The 15,900-nt window shown below is 44.0% G+C and overlaps 1 protein-coding gene across 1 annotated transcript in view; it reads right to left on the bottom strand.

Moving 5' to 3' along the window:
• The window catches only part of NDUFA9 (NADH:ubiquinone oxidoreductase subunit A9), a 28,224-nt gene that overhangs the window by 1,975 nt on the left and 10,349 nt on the right, over positions 1-15,900 (bottom strand). Inside the window, exons 5-10 of the mRNA XM_044281292.1 lie at positions 14,732-14,873; positions 12,612-12,714; positions 11,046-11,113; positions 10,827-10,903; positions 2,663-2,758; positions 623-689 (exon numbers count right to left, since the gene is read on the bottom strand). Of these exons, the coding sequence (XP_044137227.1) occupies positions 623-689; positions 2,663-2,758; positions 10,827-10,903; positions 11,046-11,113; positions 12,612-12,714; positions 14,732-14,873 (553 nt within the window). The remainder of the gene's footprint in view (positions 1-622; positions 690-2,662; positions 2,759-10,826; positions 10,904-11,045; positions 11,114-12,611; positions 12,715-14,731; positions 14,874-15,900) is intronic.

Genomic DNA, 15,900 nt, shown 5'->3' with positions numbered 1-15,900 from the left:
GCATGCTGCGGTATTTTCTCCGGCCAAAAAACGTTCCGTTCCGGAACGGAAGACATCCTGATGCATCCTGAACGGATTTCTCTCCATTCAGAATGCATTAGGATAATCCTGATCAGGATTGTTCCGGCATAGAGCCCCGACGACGGAACTCTATGCCGGAACCGGCCAACGCAAGTGTGAAAGGGCCCTTAGGAGCAGTGATAGGGGAGTGTCTATGTAACCAGCTGGTGGGAGGAGCTATAAACTAGCTGGGTGTTAGGGGCAGTGGTAGGGCAGTGTCTATGTAACCAGCTGGTGGGAGGTGCTATAAACTAGCTGGTTGTTGTTAGAGGCAGTGATAGTGGAGGAGTGTCGCTTGGCAGAAAATAGGTATGGCCTTAGTTGCAGAAAGCTGTGCCAAAATTACACCAAGATTTTGACAGAATTTTGTTGAAAAGCAAGACAACCTATAGGTTGTATCTTAGGCAAGTGTCTAACCGTGCACAAAACTTATTATCCAGCTTGGTACACTGTGATAAATTTGGCGAATGTTTAGACTGCCTTACGCTGTCTACATTTTAGATAAGATTAGTAAATCTGTCCCAATGTGTCCGTAATAAAATAAAAAAAAGTGCAGACTCACTCGATCCACTTTGTCCCGGCTTGTCCACTTGTCAAATGGATTTAATTCAAAGAACCTTGCGATCAGACTACAGAGAGGAAACACAAAGGGTTGTTAAATAGAAATCACTTCACACGGCTATCAAGTCAAAGAATGGCACAATGCAAAGTGCTAAAGATGCTTCAGAACGTCCTTAAAGGGGCTGTCCCATTACAAACACATTCCCTATAACACAATTGTCTGGTGGGTGGGGTTCCAAAAGCTCGTCCCAGCTCTGATCGCAACCCCCGTGTTCCCCCACTTGAATAAAGCAGTGGTCACGCATGCATGCTGCTACTCCATTCAACTCTATGGGACTGCCACTGATAGCTGAGCATTTGTATACAAGGCCCCGGTTCTCGGGATTATCGGACCCCAGACGATCAGACCCTTATCCACTATCCTGTGGACAGGGGATAAGTGTTTGTTATGGAACAACCCTTCCAAAAGGGGATTGTCTCATAAAGACAACCACTTTTTGAAATGAAGTCGGGCCCAGCAAGGAAATCATTGCTGGGGAAGCAGTGGACGAACATAGAGGGGAACGTAGTACCACAAATCGACCAGTCATGTAATGCATGGACAGACTGGGACACTGAGTGGGAGACATTGATACTTAGCGTCTGATAGGGGTTGTCTAGGTGTACTAGTGAAATACCCTTTTAAAGAATAAAGGCCCAGGGTTACACGGACCGATTCCAGGCCAATAACGAGCGCTGATCAATGATATATAAATCAATCAGCAGTCGATTAAAGGGACGTTCACGCTGCCTGATGAAAACTAAATGGGGGACAAATGATCATTCAACTCCGATACAGTTTGCCATTGTCTGCAGCACATCCCCTGTTCCCACATGCACTGCCGAACAACCAACATTTTAGGTCAAAGATGCAATCAGCTGAGAAATAAGCGTTTTATCATTTGTTGGGGATCAGCGGCACATTTACATGGGGCAAATATCCAAATGCAGTGTTCATACAAATGCCCAATCCTGATGATAATAGGTTCAACCCTTGGCCTGTTTAAAGTGGCCCTAACTCTGGATACAAGAGTCTTGCTCATCTGAAAACTGCAACCAATTATGTGCACAAGAATAAGAAAAAGGGCTACTATACTGGAGACCCATCAGACATATATAAAAGGACCCTTTATGTGCATTACAAATGTGAAAACTTAGTTTATACATTTCTTCTAACAGAAGGGGAAAACTAGACACATGCCTTAAAGTGTACCCAACCTTTCAACAAACTATACAGTGTATACATGAGGAAAAACACTATTTCTGGACACTATATCACTTGTATTTGGCTTTTTTTTTTTAAGTTTTCCTCTGTGTATGCTAAATGTGTAGCTTGGAGACCTCTCAGACGTGATGGGTAGAGACTAGCAGTGATTCACTGCACACAGAAAGTAGAGGAGACACTGCTTCCTAAGCTTCTATTACGCAAACAAAAGTATGCCCCAGGATCATGAAGGACATTACAGAGAGGTACTGACCGAGATATACGGTAAATCTCTTATGTAGCTGTGCAATCTCTTTAGTGTCTCCGAGTCCCGTCCCACTCATGCTGCTGCTCAATCCTTCCCCTCCCCACTCCATAGATTTTTTTGTATTGACATATGTAATATGATCCTTAGAGCTGCTCTGTCTCGACATGGAATTCAAAGCATTCTTTTTAAAGTGAAAAGCAATTAGCAAGGGAGGGGGAGGTAGGCAGCTGATAACAAGACTAAACATTTCTCACTGATAAGACATATTACAAAGTTTCTTGTGGTTGCCTGTACTACTGATTTATGCATTCAGGGATAAAAATCAATTGGCTTCTTAGATCTACAACAGGTAATCAGCCCCTGCATTACAGGAGGTTATTTAGACCGCTGGCGGGGTGTTTGTCTACAAACTGTTGGGCTTTTTCCAAGGACAATCAGCAGAACTGTGAATGCAACTCTGGGCTAGGTTCCTCCTTAAATGATTTAATTTCTGAACCCTCCCCAAAAGTAAATAAAAATGATATGCTTACTGATAGATGGGGCGAGGCATCGGGTATTGTAGCAAAGGTCTATGCGCAACAGCAAAGATGTATTTGACCATGTCCTGAAGAAGATACCGATGAGGTCTAAAAGGTAGAACAGAAGCAGTGACATTAATGCCCAGCATGGTACAAGCACATCACTACGAGGCACCAGTTTTGTCCAGCTGGTGTGAGGGCAAGCTGACACTACATTTCTTCTATATGTGTGCATTACTTTATGGTAGCACACGGTATAGGGAAGTGCAGTCTGCTGTGCATTTTTTACAGAAAAAAGTAAGACAACACATCACCCCAACCGAGGTAAGAACATACTTTTGGCCCCAGTCGAGTGAATGGGGGCCTACATCTACGGTCGTTGGCACATGCGCAGGGAGCTTTGTTGGCACACACAAGAAAGTGTTTACTCGGAGTAAATACAGATTTAGATCTGGCGGTATTATTCCATAGTCCTTCAGATCAGGCTGACAAATTGTGATGCATAATGGCAACCGGGGCCACTACCTACAGCTGAAGAGGATAGCACAACGTGCCCCATTGCAGTCACCCATGACACATACAAGTTGACTTCTCTATTAAATGGATGTCGCGGGTCAGCACAGTCAGCTCCTTGCAGAGCTTCACCCTCTGTACAAAGCACTAAGAGCTCTCGGTACAATTAAGAATTAACATCACCGCACTCAGCCAGGGAGAAAACAACTTATGAAATGGACATGTCACCAGTCCATTACACAGCTATGATTTATGGAAGAGAAAAGTACGGCTTAATTGTTCATTTTCCTCTCCCTGGCTCTCTGTGCTTGACCAAAAGATCCTGCGGAAAAAGAAAATTAAAGGGGTTCTACAGTTTGTTTTAACTGACTATCTATCCTCTGGATAGATCATCAGCATCTGACCGGCGGGGGTCCAACACCCGGGACCCCCGCCGATCAGCTGTTTGAGAAGGCAGCGGCGCTCCAGCAGTGCCGCTGCCTTCTCATTATTTACCGCTGGCCCACTGACGTCACGACTAGTATCAACTGGCCTGGGCGGGGCTAAGCTCCATTCAAGTGAACAGAGCTTAGCCGGGCTCATCGCCGACGTAATGTGTTTGTTGCGACCGAAATCCTGCGCATGCGCTGTGGATACTCAGGTGAGCGCACGCCCGGTGTCCTGGCATCGGCATTATAGAACGAAGTGCGCATGCCCCACTTCGCTCGACCCGGAAATGCACGGGATTTCGGGTGCAACAAAAACATTACGTCTGCTCCAAGATAATAGGCGCGGCTAGACACAGGGCAGCAATACTAGTATATTTTAATGTAATACGTGGAGACTGATGTGGTGATGTTAATAGCTCAATAAGTGATATCCAGGTGACAGTGTCCCTTTAAGCTCTCTCTGCAACTACTGCGCCCCCTGCACTTTGATTGATTAACAGGGCCAAGCAGTCAAAACATCATCACACCTGGCCCTGCCTATCAAAGTGCAGAGGACGCAGCAGTTGCAGAGAAAGCAGAGTCTCTAGGTGTAATGACAACGCCCCCATTGCTCCCAGAGGCTCATTTGCATATACAGGTCCTTCTAAAAAAATTAGCATATTGTGATAAAGTTCATTATTTTCTGTAATGTACTGATAAACATTAGACTTTCATATATTTTAGATTCATTACACACCAACTGAAGTAGTTCAAGCCTTTTATTGTTTTAATATTGATGATTTTGGCATACAGCTCATAAAAACCCAAATTTCCTATCTCAAAAAATTAGCATATTTCATCCGACCAATAAAAGAAAAGTGTTTTGATTACAAAAAAAGTCAACCTTCAAATAATTATGTTCAGTTATGCACTCAATACTTGGTTGGGAATCCTTTTGCAGAAATGACTGCTTCAATGCGGCGTGGCATGGAGGCAATCAGCCTGTGGCACTGCTGAGGTGTTATGGAGGCCCAGGATGCTTCGATAGCGGCCTTAAGCTCATCCAGTGTTGGGTCTTGCGTCTCTCTATGGGGTTCAGGTCAGGAGAGTTGGCAGGCCAATTGAGCACAGTAATACCATGGTCAGTAAACCATTTACCAGTGGTTTTGGCACTCTGAGCAGGTGCCAGGTCGTGCTGAAAAATGAAATCTTCATCTCCATAAAGCTTTTCAGCAGATGGAAGCATGGAGTGCTCCAAAATCTCCTGATAGCTAGCTGCATTGACCCTGCCCTTGATAAAACACAGTGGACCAACACCAGCAGCTGACATGGCACCCCAGACCATCACTGGCTGTGGGTACTTGACACTGGACTTCAGGCATTTTGGCATTTCCCTCTCCCCAGTCTTCCTCCATCTGGCACCTTGATTTCCGAATGACATGCAAAATTTGCTTTCATCCGAAAAAAGTACTTTGGACCACTGAGCAACAGTCCAGTGCTGCTTCTCTGTAGCCCAGGTCAGGCGCTTCTGCCGCTGTTTCTGGTTCAAAAGTGGCTTGACTTGGGTAATGCGGCACCTGTAGCCCATTTCCTGGACACGCCTGTACACGGTGGCTCTGGATGTTTCTACTCCAGACTCGGTCCACTGCTTCCACAGGTCCCCCAAGGTCTGGAATCGGTCCTTCTCCACAATCTTCCTCAGGGTCCGGTCACCTCTTCTCGTTGTGCAGCGTTTTCTGCCACACTTTTTCCTTCCCACAGACTTCCCACTGAGGTGCCTTGATACAGCACTCTGGGAACAGCCTATTCGTTCAGAAATTTCTTTCTATGTCTTACCCTCTTGCTTGAGGGTGTCAATGATGGCCTTCTGCACAGCAGTCCGGTCGGCAGTCTTACCCATGATTGCGGTTTTGAGTAATGAACCAGGCTGGGAGTTTTTAAAAGCCTCAGGAATATTTTGCAGGTGTTTAGAGTTAATTAGTTGATTCAGATGATTAGGTTAATAGCTCGTTTAGAGAACCTTTTCATGATATGCTAATTTTTTTAGATAGGAATTTTGGGTTTTCATGAGCTGTATGCCAAAATTATCACTATTAAAACAATAAAAGGCTTGAACTACTTCAGTTGGTGTGTAATGAATCTAAAATATATGAAAGTCTAATGTTTATCAGTACATTACAGAAAATAATGAACTTTATCACAATATGCTAATTTTTTTAAAAGGACCTGTATTAAAACATAATATTTCTCAGAAATGCCGGCACATATCAACATGGGACTGTCTTCAGCTGCAAGGTGCACATGCAACAGGTCAGCTGGTTTCACAGGTACAAATCTGCTGACAGATGCCCTCTAATGGGGAAAACAAGTAGGAGAGGTGACAGGTTCTCTTTAACAACTTACTGACCAGCCTGTTTTGGGCCTTAATACTGACCAAGCGTTTTTCTTCCTTTTTTTATCGTCGCGTTCCAAGGGCTATAACTTTTAATTTTTCCATCTATATAGCTTTATGACGGCTTGTTTTTTGCGGGACAAGCTGTCGTTTTTACTGGCGCCATTTTGGGGTACACATAACTTTCTGATAGACTTTTCTGGGAGGGAGATGGGAAAAACAGCAATAGCGACAATGCGTTTTTACGTGAATTTTTTTTCTACGGCTTTAATTTTTTGGTATAAATAACATACGATTACAGTGATGACAAATACATATAGTTAATTTTTTTCACATTTTAATACTTTTTTTTGCAATAAAACCCCCTTTGCAATAAAACCCCATAACTTTTTTTATTTTTATTTCTATGCAGTTGTGTGAAGGTTTGATTTTTGAGGTAAAAACTTTTCATTGGTTATTCATATAGTTTTTTCGGTGGCAACTATACAATACATTACCAATTCAGTATTTTTTTTTTCACAGCGTTCACCGTAGGGCATAATTTACATGATATTTATGTAGTCCGGGTCGTTACGGATGCAGCAATACCAAACATATGGGGAATATTTTTTTTGGGCTATTCTGACATTGACCAGTAGGCTGTGCCAGAAAGGCGTAGCCTGCTGGAAATTACTGAAGGCTGATCTGGGGCCTACATCAGACCCCAGGCAGCCTTGACACACATCGGCACCCCGTAATCGCAGAGTCCGCTCCCTCTGTCAGCACTTTACATGCGGCGGGCGCCATTGCCCACGATATGTAAAGTGTTAAACTGCCCGGCTCGGCACTCCTGCCCGTTCGGGCTGTTAGAGGAGGGCCACATGAGAGCCCTGGGGGACCTGTGCAGCGCTTAGACTGGGCCGCTGTACAACTGCCGTAAAAACACGTATGGGTGGTCACTAAGGTGTTAAAGAGGTTATCCAGCTCTCTAATATTGATAGCCTGTTCTCATGACAGGCCATCTATATCGGATAGTTGAGAGTCCGATCCTTGGCACCTTGTCCAATCAAAATTTTGAAGTGGCTTTGCGATTATTGCAGTATTGAAAGTGAATACTCAGAGTAGCTGCTATGGAGAAATGCAGAGTTTTGAGTACGAATATCACACAGATCGATGTAAACACTGCAGAAGCTAAAGTGCTTACATGAGCACCCCAGTCCCATCAAAGAGCTGATTGGAGAGAATGACGAATATCCAACCCCTTCTGAACCGATTCCACCTTTTATTTTCAAAAGGAGCTTTAAAAACTGAAAAGTAGAAGCTGATTGGTTGCTATGGGCAACTAAGCCCGTTTTCCTTTACACCAGTTTTGGTAAATCTCCCCTAAGTATCTTATGTGTGGACAGGAAGCCAGTTTCTCCATTCATTCCTACGCTCCCATAGGAATGAGTACAGAAACGGACTTCCTGTGCACACAAAACACGCTGAAGTAGAGTGTTAGTCACATGATGTAACTTACTAACGGGTTATAGAATAAAAAATGTTGTGGGAGCGGTGCTTTAGGCCTTGCCTCATGATGCTAACCCCTTTTTGCTGGGGAACATGGATGCCAGCCTTACATTTCATAATGCTGTTGTTCGTGGTTCTGCCCTCTGTGATGCACAGAGTTACCCCTATAACATGGGCAACAGTGAGATGTTTGCCAGCAGGATCCTCAGACAACCCATTCAGTTCCATAACAATGGAGCTAATTTTGACTGAGAGAATTTTTTTGTACTTGCCTTTTCTTATTCTGTCAGGATTAACTTTTTGTATTTTAAAAGGGGTATTTTAATTGTTAAAAGTTATCCACTAACCACAGCACAGGGGATAACTATTAGATCGGTGGCCGCTGGGACCCTCACCAATCACGAGAATGGGTACCATATACCTCTTGAAGCCTCCAGAAATGACCGGAAAGGCAAATTTAGGTGTTCCACAAGAGTTATTGGCAAATGGAGATGAAGTTTCAGAATTTCTATTTCTGGTAACCTTGCCTCACAAAAATGTAATATAGATAAACTTTTCATTGGTTATTCATATAGTTTTTTCGGTGGCAACTATACAATACATTACCAATTCAGTATTTTTTTTTTCACAGCGTTCACCGTAGGGCATAATTTACATGATATTTATGTAGTCCGGGTCGTTACGGATGCAGCAATACCAAACATATGGGGAATATTTTTTTTGGGCTATTCTGACATTGACCAGTAGGCTGTGCCAGAAAGGCGTAGCCTGCTGGAAATTACTGAAGGCTGATCTGGGGCCTACATCAGACCCCAGGCAGCCTTGACACACATCGGCACCCCGTAATCGCAGAGTCCGCTCCCTCTGTCAGCACTTTACATGCGGCGGGCGCCATTGCCCACGATATGTAAAGTGTTAAACTGCCCGGCTCGGCACTCCTGCCCGTTCGGGCTGTTAGAGGAGGGCCACATGAGAGCCCTGGGGGACCTGTGCAGCGCTTAGACTGGGCCGCTGTACAACTGCCGTAAAAACACGTATGGGTGGTCACTAAGGTGTTAAAGAGGTTATCCAGCTCTCTAATATTGATAGCCTGTTCTCATGACAGGCCATCTATATCGGATAGTTGAGAGTCCGATCCTTGGCACCTTGTCCAATCAAAATTTTGAAGTGGCTTTGCGATTATTGCAGTATTGAAAGTGAATACTCAGAGTAGCTGCTATGGAGAAATGCAGAGTTTTGAGTACGAATATCACACAGATCGATGTAAACACTGCAGAAGCTAAAGTGCTTACATGAGCACCCCAGTCCCATCAAAGAGCTGATTGGAGAGAATGACGAATATCCAACCCCTTCTGAACCGATTCCACCTTTTATTTTCAAAAGGAGCTTTAAAAACTGAAAAGTAGAAGCTGATTGGTTGCTATGGGCAACTAAGCCCGTTTTCCTTTACACCAGTTTTGGTAAATCTCCCCTAAGTATCTTATGTGTGGACAGGAAGCCAGTTTCTCCATTCATTCCTACGCTCCCATAGGAATGAATACAGAAACGGACTTCCTGTGCACACAAAACACGCTGAAGTAGAGTGTTAGTCACATGATGTAACTTACTAACGGGTTATAGAATAAAAAATGTTGTGGGAGCGGTGCTTTAGGCCTTGCCTCATGATGCTAACCCCTTTTTGCTGGGGAACATGGATGCCAGCCTTACATTTCATAATGCTGTTGTTCGTGGTTCTGCCCTCTGTGATGCACAGAGTTACCCCTATAACATGGGCAACAGTGAGATGTTTGCCAGCAGGATCCTCAGACAACCCATTCAGTTCCATAACAATGGAGCTAATTTTGACTGAGAGAATTTTTTTGTACTTGCCTTTTCTTATTCTGTCAGGATTAACTTTTTGTATTTTAAAAGGGGTATTTTAATTGTTAAAAGTTATCCACTAACCACAGCACAGGGGATAACTATTAGATCGGTGGCCGCTGGGACCCTCACCAATCACGAGAATGGGTACCATATACCTCTTGAAGCCTCCAGAAATGACCGGAAAGGCAAATTTAGGTGTTCCACAAGAGTTATTGGCAAATGGAGATGAAGTTTCAGAATTTCTATTTCTGGTAACCTTGCCTCACAAAAATGTAATATAGATAAACCAAAAATCATATGTACCTTAAAAATAGTCCCAACAAAACTGCCACCTTATCCCGTAGTTTCCAAAATGGGGTCATTTTTATGGAGTTTCTGCCTTCCAGAAACCACACAGTGCACCTTTCCCTCTACGCCCTACTGTGTGCCTGTACAGTAGTTTACGGCCACATATGGGGTGTTTCTGCAAACTACAGAATCAGGACAATATATATAGTATTTTGTTTGGCTGTTAACCCTTGCTTTGTTTCTCGAAAAAATGGATTAAAATGGCAAATTTGCCCAAAAATCTGAATTCTGAACGGTTATCTCCATTTGCCATTAACTCTTGTTGTAAAATCAGTTTTGAATACCTTGAGGGGTGTAGTTTCTAGAATGGGGTCATTTTTGGGTGGTTTCTATTATGTAAGCCTCGCAAAGTGACTTCAGAGCTGTAGTGGTCCCTAAAAATTGGGTTTTTGTAAATTTCTGAAAAATTTCAAGATTTGCTTATAAACTTCTAAGCCTTGTAACATCCCCAAAACATAAAATATCATTCCCAAAATAATTCAAACATGAAGTAAACATATGGGGAATGTAAAGTCATCACAATTTTTAGGGGTATTACAGAAGTAGAGAAACTGAAACATTGAACTTTGCAAATTTTTCCCAATGTTTGGTAAATTAGGGACTTTATTTTACCAGTGTCATGAAGTACAATATGTGACGAAAAAACAATCTCAGAAAGGCCTGGATAAGTCAAAGCGTTTTAAAGTTATCACCACTTAAAGTGACACTGGTCAGATTTGCAAAAAATGGCCTGGTCCTAAGGTGAAATAAGGCTGTGTCCTTAAGGGGTTAAGTCACGGACATCTGCGCCGTACATGTACAGCACAGGTCCTTAAGGGGTTAAGGGGAATTCTACGTTTAACTTTGTTTTTTAAAGTTTTTGTACTCTCTTATGTCTATATTACAGTACATTGCTGCCTGCACAAGTAGTGATACACAGATTATTAGGTCAGAGGCGGACACTATTTTCTAGTCAGCCCTTGTGATTATGCTACTGGGGTAACAAGGACCAGACAATGCGAGCCCCTTCCTTTATTGGCACCCCGATTGGTGCTCATCATGGAGCTTCAGCTGTCGTGCCTGCAGGATCAGAGATGTCGCACAAGTATGGAATTCTGCGGGAAGGGGGTGGAAATGGCGATACATTATATCCTTGATTAAACATCAGTCAGTGCATGCAACTTACCCAGCTAGAGCATATGTCTTCCCTGCAGAGTCAGGATCTTTGATAATATTCACGATAGCCTTGGCCACGTCCACAACCTGCATAAAGAACAGCAGCGTTATTGCAGTTCTTGCTCCTGCCTCATTATCCAGCCATCTAAAAAATCCCAAGAGACATTCACCACAGCATCCACATGAACTGTCATAATGCAACCGTTCACTGCATAATACGGCTACTCACATAAATCGGCTGCTTCACAGTCTTCTGGCCCATAGATATTAGGGGCACACCTCCAAACCACCGCATGTCTACACACAAGGACAAAAATTCACAAATGGTTAAAATAAAGTAAAGTAAAATGCCATATTTTGTGGACGATAAGATGTATAAAAAGAAAAAAGGGGGGGGGGGGGGCAAAAAAGATTTTCTACATGATCTTGCTCATAACAAACTCTGCCTGGTCATACCCACTGATTTGATTACTGCAGGCCCAGCCAAATTGTGGGGTCTGACTGGCAGTAGAATACCGGACAACAAGCTATTCTCCTCCTTTATGAACAACTATGAGACCCTAGACCAGAGATTTCTTAAAGGGGTTGTCCAATTTGGACGTACATTTCTAAAAATGCCATAAACAGTCATGTTTGCTCGATGAACATATTCCTTTGTACTGTCCCCCAGCAGACCAGGTATCTGCGGTATAAACATACAGACTGGGACACAAAATTGCACTGGTCCCGTGATTTGCTCATGTGACCACTTGACCACTTCCTCAGACGGTTCCTGATGTCAAGGACTTCAGTGCAGATGCTGAATGGCATTCGCAGATACAGGCAGCAGATTCCCCTGTATCAGTGGATGTGCCAGATGCATCCACTTGAAGTGACCACCGCCATCTTGTATCCTATAGACAACGAGGATGCCTGGTCCGTATGATTACACCGCCAATACCTGAGACATTTACCACCACATCTTGGGGACACTACAAATTCATGTATGCTTGGACTGAACAAACATAAGTGTTTATGGCATTTTTAGAAAAATAAGTCTAAACTGGGCAACCCCTTTAAAACGGAGCGGTCACTTCCTGTCATTGGTTGTGTACATTTGCCACCGTGTCTCCTGTGCTGTAATTATCGTACCATTTAGCCTACCTCGTTCATACCGTTAGTATTAGCACCTGATAGCGGTGAATTCATAAGATGGGCAGCCCCCACGCTTAGTGTCAAGGGCTGGGAACCGCCTACCCAACAGTTCACTGCTATCAAGCACCGAAACCAAAAGGCAGCAAAAGCGTCTGAACGGGGGAAGCTTGGAGAAACAAAAACATGCTGGAGCTAGGTTACATACCGCTGCAAAGGTATCCAGCCAGATGGAGGAGGGCATGATAGGCCCTATTCAATTTATCTGTTTTTCTGACTTCCTGCCATTGGCACAGGTTTTTTTTATGATCGGTTGGTGGTCAGCCAACCAAAGGCTGCTTAAAGAGGTTTTGCCACCAGATAGGGTGAGGTCCCCATGTGAATGGACCGGTAGTGCGCATGCATGACCACTGCACCACTCACTTCAATTGGACTGTTCAAGTGTAAGGTAAAATGTGAAGGAGCCTTGAATTTTGATACAGCTGGATTCTAATTAAAAGGATCTCCTCTCGGGTCCCCTTTCCTTTCACTACTCTGAGCAAAGAGAAGAGACAATCCCTAGAGATGCCACTAAACAGCAATTGGCACTTCTAGCCCCTGGGAGCGTTACCCAAAGGGGCCATGCACAGTGTTCAAGAAACTGCAAAACTAGGCCCGGACATACTTGCGTAATAGTTCAGGAACTTGTCTTCCCGGCCGAATATCTCTGCAGGCTTCACGATGATGGCTTCAGGAAATATGTCTCTCACAGCTTCTTCTCCCACCGCCTGATGACAAAGCAATTTACAGTTATACTAATATAACGGCAGAAGAAATGGAGAGCTGCACGGATCACTTAGGTTGGGTCTCACACTACACATTTTTCTGCAATTTGATCCATTTCTAGCAGTAAATGTCTCAATCCATACAGGCATTTTATCCAACTGAACCATTGCTTGGATAAATTATTTGGACAGTTACTTGCAATCATAAATAAGTAGGGTTCATTTTCAGTTATTTTGGCATAAAAAGCCACAAAAGGGCATTTTTCGCAAACATTGTGTTTTCCGCCACTGATCTGCACCTCTTAATAAACTAGTCAGATCTTCTCCCAGCAGAGTTCTGGCATCTGGAACACCAATATTTAAAGGGTTCTGTCACCAGATTTAACCCTATTAAGCTAGCTGACATTAGCGATGTGCTAATGTCAGCTAAACCTAACCAGCCTATTCCTACTTTTATCTATGCCCCTGTTAGGCCAGAAATCGAACTTTTATAATATGCTAATTAGCCTCTAGGTGCAGGGGGGGCGTTGTTCCTGCTCCTAAAGGCTCCGTGCTGCCACCTTTGTCGCCTCCCCCTAAGTCCTGATTGACAGGGCCAGGAAGCACTCACATCGGTCTGCCAGCCCTGTGCTCTGGTGAAATCTTGCGCCGTTCAGTATTCGGCACAGGCGCAGTGTGGGAAAGATGCTCGCAGGCTGCCAGCTTCCTCACCGCGCCTGCGCCGTTCAATATTGAACGGCGCAAGATTTCACCAGAGCACAGGGCTGGCAGACCGATGCGAGCGCTGCCTGGCCCTCTCAATCAGGACTTAGGGGGAGGCGACAAAGGTGGGAGAACGGAGCCTCTAGAAGCAGGAACAACGCCCCCTTCCCCCTGCTCCTAGAGGCTAATTAGCATATTAGAAAAGTTTGATTTCTGGCGTAACGGGGGCATAGATAAAAGTAGGAATAGGCTAGTTAGGTTTAGCTGACATTAGCACATCGCTAATGTCAGCTAGCTTAATAGGGTTAAATCTGGTGACAGAAACCCTTTAATTAATGACCTCTCTGGGTATAGCTCCTCCCGTTTCGTGTATACAGCTTCTATGCAGAACTTTGTATCTCTATGGTTACAGAGTCTTGCAGTCATTTGTCACTTTACTCTTCTGCTAAGCTAGAGAAAATAAAAAAGGGGCATAAGGATCAGACTACACGTGGCTTGCTTGTAATCCATAACCATAGAGACACATAGGTCTGTACAGGAGCTGTATACAGAAAAATATCTGAAATGTTATTACTACCAGCTAAACCAGGCGTAGAAAATGATGAATGAAACGGGCCTACCGGTCCTTCTAATTTACCACCCACTTTTTTAGACTTGGTGTGAGTGGGGAAGAAGTCGCAGATTCTGCAGCACCATGGTGTGCGACAGAATCTGTGCCAGATAAACGGCGTCTATCTGGTCATAAATGTCATAAATGACATAAATGACCCCATATGTTTTTGAACGAATCGACTTTGGATCTATGATGCGAAGCTTGATTCGCTCAAGCCTAGTGATGACGTTACCATGATCGCTGGGAGCGCATGGTGACATCATCACGCTTGTAACGCAGGTCCTTCAGCAGAGAGGAGCGACTGCCTCTGCAAGTGGATGAGGTCATTTTTTGAACCCTAAAAGGCCATTTTGCACTACTGTACGCATTTCTAACGGCCATTAGATGGGTGCACTGCTAACGGCTGTTAAAAACGATCCCACTGATTTCAATAGAGTCTGTCTGGCTGTGAAAATGGCCAAAAATAGGACATCTCCTTTTTTTTTGACGGCTGGTGTTCACTGGCTGGTAAAACATGGCCATGTGAATAGCCCCATAGACTTCAATAGGTTCTAAAAACGGCGGGTAGTTGTAGCCTTAACTGTGTTCTCTGCAGAATTTGTACAAGACAGCGTGCCAGGATCATGCAGAAAATGCTACCGACAGTGGGGGAAACTAGATTTTATCATTTTTAGGTTTAGTGTTTCTTTAAAGGATTCAATTCACCTTGTTCCTCAGTAACTTTGAAGGGCTTTTCATGTCAGCATTGAGATGGGAAACATGGATGAACTTCTCTACTCCTGCTTCTCGAGCCAACAATGCAATGTCTTTTGGGATATTGACAAACATATCCTCAAAACTGAAATTCCTAAAATGGGGAAAAAACTAAAGTTATTTTATTCTATCTACAAATAGAAAAATGAAACAGATACCTTAAAAAGTCATCCCTTATCCACAGGATAGGGGATAACTATTAGATCAGTGGGGGTCCTACTGCTTGAACCCCCACCGATTACAAGAATATGAGGCCCTGTACCACTCAGGCCCCCCCCAAAATGAACAAAGCGTCAGTGTGAGCATGAGCACTGACGCCCAATTCATCCTTATGGGAGGGCTGGAGAAAGCCGAGTACAGCAATCAACTATTTCCAGCAGATCTCAGAGAGATGGATAGGGATACATCTGAAATTACCAAAATAGCTACCCCATTAAAGGGGTTCTGCACTTTGTTTTAACTGATGATCTATCCTCTGGATAGATCATCAGCATCTGATCGGCGGGGGTCCGACACCCGGGACCCCTGCCGATCAGCTGTTTGAGAAGGCAGCGGCGCTCCAGCAGCGCCGCGGCCTTCTCACTGTTTACCAGCTGGCCCAGTGACGTCACGACTAGTATCAACTAGCATGGGCGGGGATAAGGTCTGTTCCCTTGAATGGAGCTTAGCCCCGCCCATGCTAGCTGATACTAGTCGTGACGTCACTGAGCCGGCGGTAAACAGTAAGAAGGCCGCGGCGCTACTGCCTACTGCCAGCGCCGCTGCCTTCTCAAACAGCTGATCGGCGGGGGTCCTGGGTGTTGGACCCCCGCCGGTCAGATGCTGATGAACCATCCAGAGGATAGATCATCAGTTAAAACAAAGTGCAGAACCCCTTTAAGCTTTTTGTATTGGGATTGGGACAAATTATTTTATTATATCTGCAACATGTTTTTTCTGGAGTTTTTTCAAGCACTATAGAGAGGAATTTATGGGAGAATGTAATAAAAGCATTACTGCCTGAGAATGCAAATTCTGTGAAAAAATAAATAAAAAAAAGACACAAACCCCAAAAGGAACAGTAACACAATTTGCTGTGCACAGTATGTAGACTTTTCAACAATTTGCTACAGACTTTAAAT

This window comes from Bufo gargarizans, chromosome 2, assembly GCF_014858855.1.
Source record: "Bufo gargarizans isolate SCDJY-AF-19 chromosome 2, ASM1485885v1, whole genome shotgun sequence".
Classification (NCBI taxonomy): Eukaryota; Metazoa; Chordata; class Amphibia; order Anura; family Bufonidae; genus Bufo; species Bufo gargarizans.
This window is presented reverse-complemented; position numbering and strand designations above follow the sequence as displayed.